This window comes from Corvus hawaiiensis, chromosome 4, assembly GCF_020740725.1.
Source record: "Corvus hawaiiensis isolate bCorHaw1 chromosome 4, bCorHaw1.pri.cur, whole genome shotgun sequence".
NCBI classification, from domain to species: Eukaryota; Metazoa; Chordata; class Aves; order Passeriformes; family Corvidae; genus Corvus; species Corvus hawaiiensis.
Genome location: NC_063216.1, coordinates 35,332,149 through 35,344,516, shown reverse-complemented (window position 1 = coordinate 35,344,516; position 12,368 = coordinate 35,332,149). Strand labels below are relative to the sequence as shown.

Here is a 12,368-nt window from a genome sequence, read left to right as displayed (position 1 = left end):
GCCACAGAATGACCACCCTTACCCTGCCAAAACAACCTTCCTGAAGTCACCAAGGGGTCAGGGAGCAGGCATGAACATCAGGCCTCCCCTTGGTCTGAGCCACTGACGCAGCAGGCTCTCACACACCTCACGCTGGTGGTGAATGGTGCCACATCCAGTTGAAGGCCAGTCCTTAGCGATGCTCCCCAGAGCTCTGTATTGGGGATGGTCCTGTTTAACACCTTCATAAAAGACCTGGATGACAGGAGTGAGGGAACTCAGTTCATAGATGACATTAATTTGGGTAGGAGTGTTGATCCACTGGGAGGCAGGAAGGCTCTGCAGAGGGATCTAGGCAGGCTGCATCAACAGGCTGAGGCCAACTGCATGAGATTCAGTAAGGTGAAGTTCCGGGTCCTGCGCTTCAGTCACAACAACCCCATGCAGCACTATGGGTTTGGGGAAGAGTGGCTGAAAAGCAGCCCAAAAGAAAAGGACCTGGAGGTGCTGGTTGACAGCCAGCTGAACATGAGCCAGCGTGTGCCCAGGCAGCCAAAAAGGCAATGACATCCTGGCCTGTGTCAGCAATAGTGTGGCCAGCAGGACCAGGGAAGAAACCGATCCCCTGTACTTGGCAGTGGTGAGGCCATACCTCAAATTGTGTGTCCAGCTCTGGGCCCCTCACTACAAAAAGCACATTGAGAATCTGGAGTGTGTCTAGAGAAGAGCAGTGAAGCCAGGGCAGGGTCTAAAGAGTAAGTCCTGTGAGGAGTAGCTGAGGGAGCTCGGGGTGTTTAGCCTGCAGAAAAGGAGGCTCGGAGGTGACCTCATCACTCTCTACAACTACCTGAAAAGAGGCTGTAGCCTTATGGGGGATTATTTCTTCTCCCAGGCAACCAGCAACAGGACAGGAGGAAATGGCCTCAAGCTGCACCAGGGGAGGTACAGGTTGGGCATCAGAATTTTTTCACAGAAAGGCTGGTTAAGGATTGGAACAGGCTGCCCAGGGAGGTGGCGGAGTCAGCACCCCTGGAAGTGTTCAAGAAACGATAGGAGGTGGCACTTTGACTGAACACCACCATGTCAGCTAGACCACAGCACTAAGGTTGGACTCAATGATTCTGGAGGTCTTTCCCAGCCTTAATGACTCAGTCTAACACTGCCAAGATCACAGGAGCCTCCTATATCAAAGAGAATGAGAAGAAATACAAGTCTCTGGGCTCCAGGGTCATCCTAATCCTAAAGACTGAGAGGAAAAGCTTAGAGAGCTACAGTGGTCTGTGTGAAAGCAACAGATATGGAAAATAAACCTAGAGCCTGTAAAATTTATGAGAATGTTGAAATACATTCACCCAGACTATTTAGCATTCAGCATCAATGCTGAGAGGATATAAAGGTAGGCAATAAAAGGAAAATGACTAAAGATGAGATAAGGGGATGAACACACAGAATAATGACCTTCTTTTAAACATGCACCAGGCACTGTCTGTCTGCCTAATAAGTCCCTGTGCCAAACCAGCAGAAATGGAGCAAATGCATCAGCCACCATTTGCCTGCAGGGTGGAGGGGAGGGCAGCCCCACATTCTGCCAGCTGAATGCAAGGTCAACAGCTCCTGGGTGCTGGAGAGGGCAGTGCAGCCACTCACCAGTTTGGACCTAAAAGACTGACCATAAAAACCATAATGGAGATGGAAATAAGATTTTTGGATTTTTTTTTCCCAAGCCAGCATTTCCCATAGAGATTTCCAACCAGGGTCTTTCTATCTCTGTGATCCAGCTGCAGTCATGAGAATAGACAAAGTTGTTGTCTGCATTCCAGCCCAGGCTCTGTACACTCTACAATCCTTCCCTGCACCCTGGGCCCTGCTGCCTGACCTCTCCCCCATATATTCTTACCAGCTTTATTACAGTTGTAGCCACAGCAGTCTCTGTTACTTACTTGTAGTCTTACACCACCTCAGAAGCCTCATCCTAATACAGGACCCCTTGGGGTGAGGTACAGTAAAAACAGTGAGAAAAATTACTGTAGGGAGATTGCAGTTCAGATTCCCACCATTCTGTGTAAAGCAACAAGCAAATATTCCAGTGTCAACAGAAAATGTCCCTTTGCAAGAGAAAAAAAAAATTTAATACTGTCTGGAATGTGTGACCTTGGGGAATGTTGCCAATATATCTGCAGTCTCAAAGCGACTTTTATTATTGGTGGCACTAAAAGATTAGTTTGCATGTTCTCAGAAAGGGCATGTGATCCATCACATTAATCAAAAATGAAATCCTGACTTTTGATCTAGCAAGTACTTCTGTATCCATTAGTTTGCAAAGGGCTGACATCACACTGAAAATAAACAAATCTCAATACAAGTACTACAAAAAAATATATATGTGGCAATATATATTTGCCTTTTGGCAGCAGGCAGGAGGCTGATAATTATGTAGGATAGTTCTTATCCAGAGCCACCTAGGCATTAGTGAAGGGATAAAAGATAAAATGGCACATTCATAACACCGGGAAGGTACCCTAAAAGCAGAACTATCTGCAAACACCACCCTTGTACAAGAGATATAACTTTACATGTAAATGTAACAGTAGGAACCCAGCTCTGAAGGTTTTAAGCAGCAACATACTTTCTGATTAGAAAATCACTTTCCTTTTATTATTCTGCGTTGGATTTAATCTTTGCAACTATTTATTATTGCTCCACTAATAACACTTTACACTACATTTGAAGGGGCAAGACTCACTAGTATGTCACTATATCAAAGACTGCTAATCTTTCCTGCCAAAGAATTTCTTTTAGAAAATATTATTGACTAATGCCAAGCATTGCCCAGAAAATTCATTTTTAGAACTGTAAAGTTCCTTTCCCTATTGACCACAGACAGACAGAAGGCATGAGTTCAGAAACATATCCTCTCTGTTGCTATACATTTTTGCTGCAGTAATGTAGCCAGTCTGTGCTCCACTTTCCTCTTCTGTAAAACTAGGATTACAGGGCTCTTCACTTTGCAGAAACATTTTGAACACTTGGAAGTACTTGGACAAGAAGCATTACACAGCAGCAAGATACTGTACATAGTACAAGGCTTTTGAGCAAACTATACGGACTAGATAAATTTATGAAAAAGATACGTCGACTGCAATAGGCTTAGAAAAATGCTGCCTTGCCCTGGCAGCTCAAGATCTGGGCTCTCCTCAGGCTGTGTGGGTTCAGAAGCAGGGCTCTGCTTAGGAACAGCATTCACAGGCAGGCAATCCCACACCTTGTTCACCATCGCTTTGCTTAGAACAACGTCAACTCCAGCTAAAAAAAAGCAGTGCCATGTGAATCCAGAGCACTGGAACAGGTTGCTGTGCCCCCTACCTGCTACTACCAGCCCACCCAAGTATGTCTGCTGTCTGCCACAGGGTTTTGGCTGCCTGAAGATGCTTTTCCCTCCTCTTCCCCCAGCCTTGCTCCATAGCAGACTTAAGCCTCCCCTTTATTCCAGACATGTGAGATTGGTGTCGCTTCGTCCCCTTGCAGAAAAATGCACTACGTGATGCTCAGAGTCATCTTCAGGAACAAAAGTTTGGCAGAAACAGAAGCAACATGTCTGGCTGCCGGCAGCCAACCAGGGGCATCCCCAGGACCACCAGCTCAGGCACATGCCCAGGGAGAACCTGAAGCCAGCACTAGCCTGAGTGCAGCCACTGCCCCATATGCCAGCCATCATATGGACTTATTTAAATAAAATAAAAATGGGACCTTTCTTTTTAATTTTTGAAATTTGTTTTTCGCTAATTTCAGTTATGATTTAGTCCACTTTGAAGGGAAATATTTCTTAATGATCCTCAGGTAGACTCAAAAGCACCTTAGCTGCACAATGATGAAGCAATAAAAAATAAAACAAATGCACGCAGAATTAACGTTTTGAAACAAGCAAGCTCCGTACACAACAAAAATAACTCACCCTATCAGGGTACAATTGCCCTTTTAGAAATCAGAAAAGATGCTTACATATTTAATTTCTTCAATCATAATCAATGTGATATAAAATTGGACTAACAGTTGTATGAGGTGCATTTATATTACTTCTTTGCATTTTTTTCACAGTCTTCAGCCTGCGAAATGCTTTTCTAATACAGCATGAGAACAGGTATCGGCAGTGCATAGCAGTCTTCTTGCTACAAGCTCAGACAGAAACTGCCAAGGTAGGTAGCACACCTCTTTTTTCTTCTCTAATTACACAGCTATGCTTTCCCTAAAGGAGGATGGCAGCCTAAAAGTGGTCATGCTGTGATAAGAATCTCTTACAGTTGTGACATTTGACCAAAACTAAAAGAAAACAAAATAACACCCCAGTGCTCTGGCTCACGTGTTTGTTAAAGAATTTTTGCTGCTGAACATGCTCCAGTTTTCGATCACGGTTGATAGCAGGTCATATTCTTGTTGAAAAACAGTATCAATTCTGATTGCTAACAAAAAAAAGATCCATTTCTTGTGTCCCAGAAGACAGTCAGCCCCTCCAGAGAAGTCGACACCAAAACAAGCCCCCTACACCCAGCTCACATGCAGTAGTACTCAGATCAGAAAACTGTCTTGTGCTCATCTATTCACAACATGCATCTTGCAATTTCAGACTGAACAGATGGTATGATTAATTCCACTGTTATATAAATCTACCCCTCATTTTCACACCATATCACATTTCTAGTAACAGCACTGTATATAACATCTGAAAGTGTGGCAGACACTTCACAGTATTTTGCTTTCTCATGTAAGTTGAAATTCCTTCTCTATTACCTAATGCACAGAAATTTGACCACCATTAATACCTATTCTTAAAATGGTGGTAGGCTTTTTCCAAGAGAAGCACTGAGTGAATTCTTTCAATTTTTAAGTCACTGTCTGGTACCTGGAATAGCTGTCTACTCAAGAAGTCATTACTTTCTCCTGTTACTGAAATATGACCTTCTCTTTCCAAACCTGCCTTCATACCAGGGCTACCATCTTCTCAATATCGTAGCACCATAGAATAGTTTGGGTTGGAAGGGACCTTTAAAGGTTTTAGTCCAAAGGATTAATCCTTCTAGGGTTAGTCCAATGTCTAATCATAGCAGTTCAGAGACAACTTCTGTGACTAGCAGAGAAAAGGAAATTACATATTTGAAATTATCTGTCACTCCCTGGCCTCATACCTGGGTGACAGCAAATACAGAGCTGAATGCTGTCAGCATGATAATAGAAACTGAAATTCAGATGGCAGCACGTGGCAGATCCTGGAGTGGGACAGAACTTCTGATGCTGATAAGAATGGAGCTGTCTTAACCAGAGAAATGAGGAACCCAAACTGCAGGGACAGCATTAAGCTAATTAATAAACATTACACAGAAAGGGGTGAAATAGCCTGCAAAAAGCTTCACCATTACAAGCAGAGCATTATAATCCTACCTTCCAACCAAAAAGGGAAATATTCACTGGAAATCCCTGGCCCCAGACACAGATTCCTGCAGCATGTAATGGCCTGAACAACTGGGAGAGTCTCAGTTGTGGGATAATTCACGTTTCCTTCAGCAATTATGAGCACGAGCCTGAAGAGACACTAAATAAAACTAAAGGCTATGGGTGTTTATGCATCTAACTTAATGGAACTTTTTAAGGTTGTCTTGGCTTACAAACATTTTTTTCTTGTTACAGAAAGCATGGATGTCACAGATAGAAACAGCAATCTCCAATTACCCTACCCAACATGAAACCAAGAAAAGCACTGCTTTCTGCTTCCCTGTTAAATCCTCTGAAATTTAACAATGTCAGCACAGCACTGACAGAGCCAGTGGAAGACTACAGTGGTGATAATATAGTTATGTCTTTCAGAACGCCTTAGGTCTCTGAAGCTAACAGATCTCTGACTTGACTAGACAAAAGTAAAGAGCTTGGACCTCAGCAAGTAGGAATAAATTGGAAGAGGGGAATGAGCCATGCAACAAACATATTGCTCCTAGATGCTCCTTTGCTTCACCTAGGGAAGGCTCTTGCCACTCAGGGAAGCTTTACTAGAGTTTGCCATTTCCTAGAAAGCATGACAGGGGAAAAACCTCTATGTTGGTAAGGACAACTCATTCCCCGGAGACGTTTAGAAGGGTTGCTCCATCATTCAAACTGTATTAATAAATTTCATTAAATTATGTAGCCATAGCTCCTGATAATTATGTGTCTCTACCTACTAACCTATAATACCACAAGGTGTTTTTTGCAGTAATACTGAGAATGTGTACATACGTGTATATATGTATGCACTTACCTGGTCCAGTGCTCTCCAGATACAGCCTAGGCCACTGTGATACACAAATTCCTGCTCTTCCCCTGTGCCTGTTATGGGCAAGTTTTTGTCACAACTTCCTGGGAAAGGCACAGCCATCAGGCTCTGTGCCAAGTGGTGAATGCATGAAGCAGGAGGGCAGAACAGTGCAGGCAGCAGATCTGCACCAGGACACCGCACAAGCTGCCAACACCTTGCCACAACTTGGCTGACACAGCTTTGCTCCACCTCCCCAATCCCGTGCTCAGCTGCACACTGCGTCACACCGAGGGCTCACCAGAACCTCAAAGCATCTTGAAACCAGTGCTGACATGACAGAAAGGTATTTCAAGCCCAGAGGAGTCACACCTGACAGACTAAGGTCTGTGCTTTGTGTGCTGGCAGAAGGGAGAAGGTATTTCACTTTGTATACTTTTTACCAAAACAACCTTAAGCCAGGTCTACACACTTTACCAGACAAGTAGTCATTCCTGGAGAGCAGCATGTCTCCAAGGAGAACAGCCCAGAGGAAGAAAGTATTTACACACAGGCTTGTCTTCATGGAGAGACAAGCTCAATAGGCTTTTCTGTGGTGTCAAGAGAAAGACACCTCAGGAAGCAGTCAAGGCAGAAACTGACTTTCCAATTCAAACTGCCTTTCAGAGGACACCTCTCCATCTTTCTCCATATCCACACAGAGGCCCTGCCTCAATAGTCAAACATGGGTTTTTGTTCATGCCCCCACAATTCAATAGTGGCTTTGTCACACAACTGATCTCCCACATTAATCATCTGGCTTCTCTCTGCAACACAGTTCCACCCTGAAAGAGCTTTCCATTTCACAAGTGAGACCTTCATTGGTCTAAAAACTAAAACAAGTGCTAGTTTTGAGTCTTCTATTTATGCCAATTGTCCAACTGCATCGAATGTGATGTCTGAACACAGCCAGTGACAGAAGGACTTTCATCAAATGTGGGATACTCAGCAGCCTCGCACAGCTATTGGGAATGGAAAGACTACTCTGAATTTAACCTGTGAAAAAAACAGATTTGAAAAACAGTCATTATTAATGTGTCCTCAGGAATGTGAAAGCCTTTGCTGCAACACCCCACAACTCTAAGAAACTGGAACATTTAGCTTGTTCTTACATGTGTAAGAACAGGCTTCCCTACAGTTCATTTGTAAAACTACATATCCACCATTTCAAAGTAGCTTTGCTGTCTGAAACAGGGCAAGGTAGTTTTGAATGATATAACCTGGTCTATTAGAAAGGTCTAATTTTTTTATTATTATTATTAATCATTCCTTTAACAGATTAGAAAACAAAAATGACATTTCAGCAACAATTCATCATAGTTTACACAGAACACGTTGATGCATGGTGTCACCTTCTCATTCAAATCCACAGCCACCTTCCAGATCACAAAGTTAAAGAATTACAGTGCACATTGGATTAAATTCTTCCACAATGTAAGGCACAACTACATGATCACAACTAGTAAACACAAACACTGAAAGCAGAACTTAAGAGAATAAAACTTCAATTATAAAGAAATAAAACCAAAACAGACTCATGCAAAAAATCTATCTACACCTACCAAGATGGTATGATCCAGTTTAGAAGTACAGTACTCTGTAAGTAAAACTGCAACGTAAGTCTTTTATAATACATTACTTCTAAATACTGAGTAAAAACTTATATTTTTTCCATTTATATTTTATACAATTATATAGAAATTAAGCTGTATGAACAATATTCACATCTGCAATAATAAACTGGTCATTAAAAGTCAGAAAAGAGGCAAATGAGACCATGTAATTTGTGGCACGCATCCATTACAGAACACCATTCATCAAGTTCACATCTCGAGTACTGAAGAAAAAAACCACGACCAAATGAATGATACGTTTGGTGACTGAGGCTATCTGTATCCAAATGACAAAGCTCCATACAAAATTGGTTTTACCCAGCAGACTAATATGAAAGCCTATAGTTACGATTTATTTCCTGTCCAACAGCTAGAGTTTGCAAGGTTGAAACTACAGAAGTTAAAAGAATTTAAAAGAATTTACAATAACTTGAAACTGTTGAATACTTTCAAATACACATTAAAAAAAAAAAAGACTACTCTTTTTCTTTTTGGTGATAAACTTTTGCAATTTTGGCATTCACTATAACTTTTACATAACATGACAGTGAGAAAACCTTATTAAACTTACCTAATATTTGAATTTCACACTGAGAGGTAGCTTAAATTAAATCTTATGTAATGGCATCAAATGGGGGGGTTGGGGGTGTGACTTTTTTTTGGTGACTTTTTTTCTTTTCTTACAAAAGTGATTATTTCTATACAAGCAGCATTTTAGACATATTACTATAAAAAGTTCTGGTATTTGCTAACCCAGTGAGACGTTCTTTCAAACATCCCTTTTGTGCCAGGAATCAAGCTCCAGCATGAAACAATGGAGGACTTTGCCATAAAGCCAACAGTAGTAGCCTGGACCTGCCAGCACTGACCTGTTGACATAAAACAATGAACATCCTTTCCCAGCCCTCTTTTCCCAAAAAAAAAAGCAGAAAACACAGATGAATTTGGTTATAGTGTTATGTTTCAGTCACAGAGGGAGGGAAAATTGGAAAACATGCCTACCAGGCTCCTGCCTTCATACAACATTGATCTAAAGGGGTAGCAGGGCTTCAGCAATCTTCAAATGCACAGACACTTCTCTACCTGCTGCATAGTGAGTGCGTAGTATGTGGAGAGCTACAGACAATAGGCAGAGTTTATTACATTACCTAGTACCTACACTCTTTGTTATTTTGAACTTAAGTGGTATCTAATGATCTCTCTAAACATGCAAACCTTTTTATTCAGTGTCCCTTTAAAAAGAAACAGAAAATATACCTCAAAAACCACGTTTCCATGGCAGGACTGATATGCTATTATAGCTAGTTTTGAAAAGTACATCCATTAGTGCTTTTGGAGAGACTGTGTTTGGACAATAATTTTAAACTTATTCTAGAAGGGATGCTGAGGTGAAGACTTCAAAACCAAAGAAATGGACAACTGGCAAGATCCTTGCAAATACATAAAATTCTCTTTTTTTCTCATTTTATAATCTTAAAATGAAGTTCTACAAAGACGTGTGTGACTAACATGGTTTTTGTTGTTACACGTGCTCTCAGATGATGATTGTGTTTTTGGTAAAAGGAACTGTGAGTGCAATTCTCCTTAGGGCCAAATGCATACAGCGAAAAATCCAGCTGACAATAAACCTGCTGTCCAATGACTACAGCTAATACATGCATTGCACACGATGCCATTCCACTTACTGTAGATTCTCTTAGTTAGACAGCAAAAAGTGCACAGTGCAAATGACAGTGTTGTTTCCTAGTTCTCTGAGAATATGAGAGCAGGAGCGGTGGTACCTGAAAGAGCAATTTATCAGTTTCAACATGCTCCAATCATGATATCATTCTTCCTGGCACAGTTTATATTCTGTTTGAACTTCAATTCCAGCACTGTTCCATCCATCACTGAGTACTGGCCATGTATTTTTTTAAGTTTTGCAACAAGCATTTATTCCCACTGCATGGTTAGCTGACACTTTACAATCCAGAAGAGCAGTTGAGTTTTCCAGGTCCCTTTATAAATGTCACTTGTCTTACATCTAGCATGAGAAGCTCAATTGTTCTGGCTCATGTAATACAAACACAGAGAGGTTACTTCATGCTTCTGCTCCCAAATCCCTCCTTGCTTCACTAATAAAGAAGCTTTTGCAGCGAGGATTCACAAATAATCCTAATGGTCCCAAAGCCAACAAAAGTAGTTACTCTGTTCTTGTGTACCTAGTGCTCCACATTAAATGGCAACTTGGTTACTTGACACCTGTCAAAAACAGAGGCAAAACCCCACATTGCACCCTACAGCTTAAACTCTTGTGCCAGAGAGTGAAGCCAGCTAAAAAATAGGATTCCTCTACACCTCTTGCCTCTGTTGGAAGCTGCAGCAGAAAATTCCTTTTGTCTCTTCATCTCCAGACAGCAACTTTTCCTGCTGTGACTCATTACTTTTATCTTCTTCATTCAACCTCTGCAGAAGAGGGAAGATTATTGTAGGGAGTACATGGCGAGAAGAAATAAGTAACAGTGAACCACAGCCAGCTAAGATCAAAAGCCTGCCACTGACCTCTGCAATGCTACCTGTCTCCAGTATGATGTACTGCTAATGATGCCATGATGATTTTTTGCCTCTTTTTATACCCCTTGTATACCTTATAACTTCTGTACTCTTAGTGGTTTTTAGCCTACATTCTTAGACTTATTTGTCAAGCTAGGAGACTAAACATTTTAGAAGCTTCGTAGCTAGGGATCAGTGTGCCCCAGACCCCAAGGTCCTCTCCAGAACACATTCTGTAAACTAAGATAGAACCATCCACGGAAGGTTCCTTGGAGGGGGGGGCTCACTCGAGCCTCTCATTGGGGAATCTTTGATAGATATGCTAATTAGTAAGACCTATAACGATATACCAGACCTTTTGGGGGTGTGCAGTGCAGTGTGCATTTGGGTGCATTCAACCTGGACGTAGTGCACCTAAAGATCCTTAAAATAAATACCAAGGTAAAATCCCTTTTTCCCTTCTAACCATGTTTGATTCTTGATTTTAAGAGCAGGAAAAGGCATCACTGACATGAGGCCCGAGCAGAACAGTAGGATTTGGCATTTGTGAGGCAAAAATGCAAGGGACTGCACGTCTTTGACTGGAAAAAGAGGTGTTGTCTCCAGGAAGTTAAAAGAACCTTTCCCAAACCTTAGTAAGACCATCCTTTACACACTTACGAAAGCTTCCTTAGCCTGTCTCTGCCCACAAAGCAGCTGGTCTCTCACATTCTGCTCTCGCAGCAATTCTGAATGTGGATGGACAGATGGGACAGTTGGCACAGTTTCAAGAGCAAAGCCCACACTTCACTGTCCCATTCCTGATCCCACAAACCTTCCAGTTTGAATGCTGGTTTTGACATTATTTTCACCTCTTCCTCTATAATAGCCACTCCTCACTGAACCAGAGCAATCTGCCTCTTGCTAGAGGCTGTAAAAACACATCACTGTGCATCTCCAGTTCCAAGACTCAGTCTCTTCTGCCATTTTATTACTTTTTCCCTCTGTTTCTGTGTCTGCAGTCTGAAAAGTCAGTACATTAAACTGTTTTGCCTGGAATCATTTAATTTACTGTGGTAAAAGTCACCAGGCTTTTTACTTGGTTTTAAAGCAGTGGAACAAAAAGCCCACATTCCTATTGAAACATGCCCATCAAAACACTCAGACTCTGCAAGCATATTTGTAAATACACAGCTTTTCACCTTCCAGTTTTCCTTATTATGGGGCATTTTATTGAGCTTGAACACAGCTTTCAACCTGGCAGTGAAGCAGTGAAGTATACCATCATCCTGTCAACAAATACAGACCAGCACTAAGAATTTTAAGTACAAAAGAAGGAGCATAAGACTCAGCAATGGAGTCATAAATCTACTCCAGTGAAAAGATGTAGAAGTTGGGACCTACTGCTGCAGAGTCAAAACTCAAGCATGAAAGTTTCTACCCCATTGTTCCTCCAGATTTTAACAATCCTTCTTTCTACAAATGTGTGTTCAAAAAGTATTTCCATCCCCTCAAAAAGCTGGTTATATAAACTGGCCAGCAAAAAGCAACTTTCAAAAATCAAACTGGTTTTGCCCTGAAGCTGAAGAGTTCCACACCGAGGTGTGATCTGCAGTCAACCAACCGCACTGCTTCAGCAACCTGCTGAGAAAGGTGACTCTGCTTGTCTTTGCACAATGGCATCCCAAAAGGCTGAACTAAGAACAACCTCAGAGCTTCTACCACTGCAGAAGTCTCTCCTGAGCTCTCACACGTTCCCAGTCAAAAGCAAAACGCCTAAACACAACTGAATCTTCTAACCACTTTCCTAGCTCCCCTAAAAGGTCTCCATCTTCCTCTGCTTCATGTGCTTTGATCTTATGCAGCTGTGAGAAGTTTCTCCCTTCCCTCTAAAAATCCTTCCTGCTCTATGTGGTTGTCCTTCACCCTGAGAACAGCACAAGGCTCTG

At 41.9% G+C, this 12,368-nt stretch overlaps 1 protein-coding gene across 1 annotated transcript in view; it reads left to right on the top strand.

Annotated features, from left to right (window-relative positions):
* The window catches only part of PLEKHG7 (pleckstrin homology and RhoGEF domain containing G7), a 34,448-nt gene extending 26,638 nt beyond the window's left edge, over positions 1-7,810 (top strand). Inside the window, exons 17-18 of the mRNA XM_048302523.1 lie at positions 4,075-4,172; positions 5,659-7,810. Coding sequence (XP_048158480.1) covers positions 4,075-4,172; positions 5,659-5,766 — 206 coding nt within the window. The 3' untranslated portion in view covers positions 5,767-7,810. The remainder of the gene's footprint in view (positions 1-4,074; positions 4,173-5,658) is intronic.
* The last annotated feature ends 4,558 nt before the right edge of the window (positions 7,811-12,368 follow it).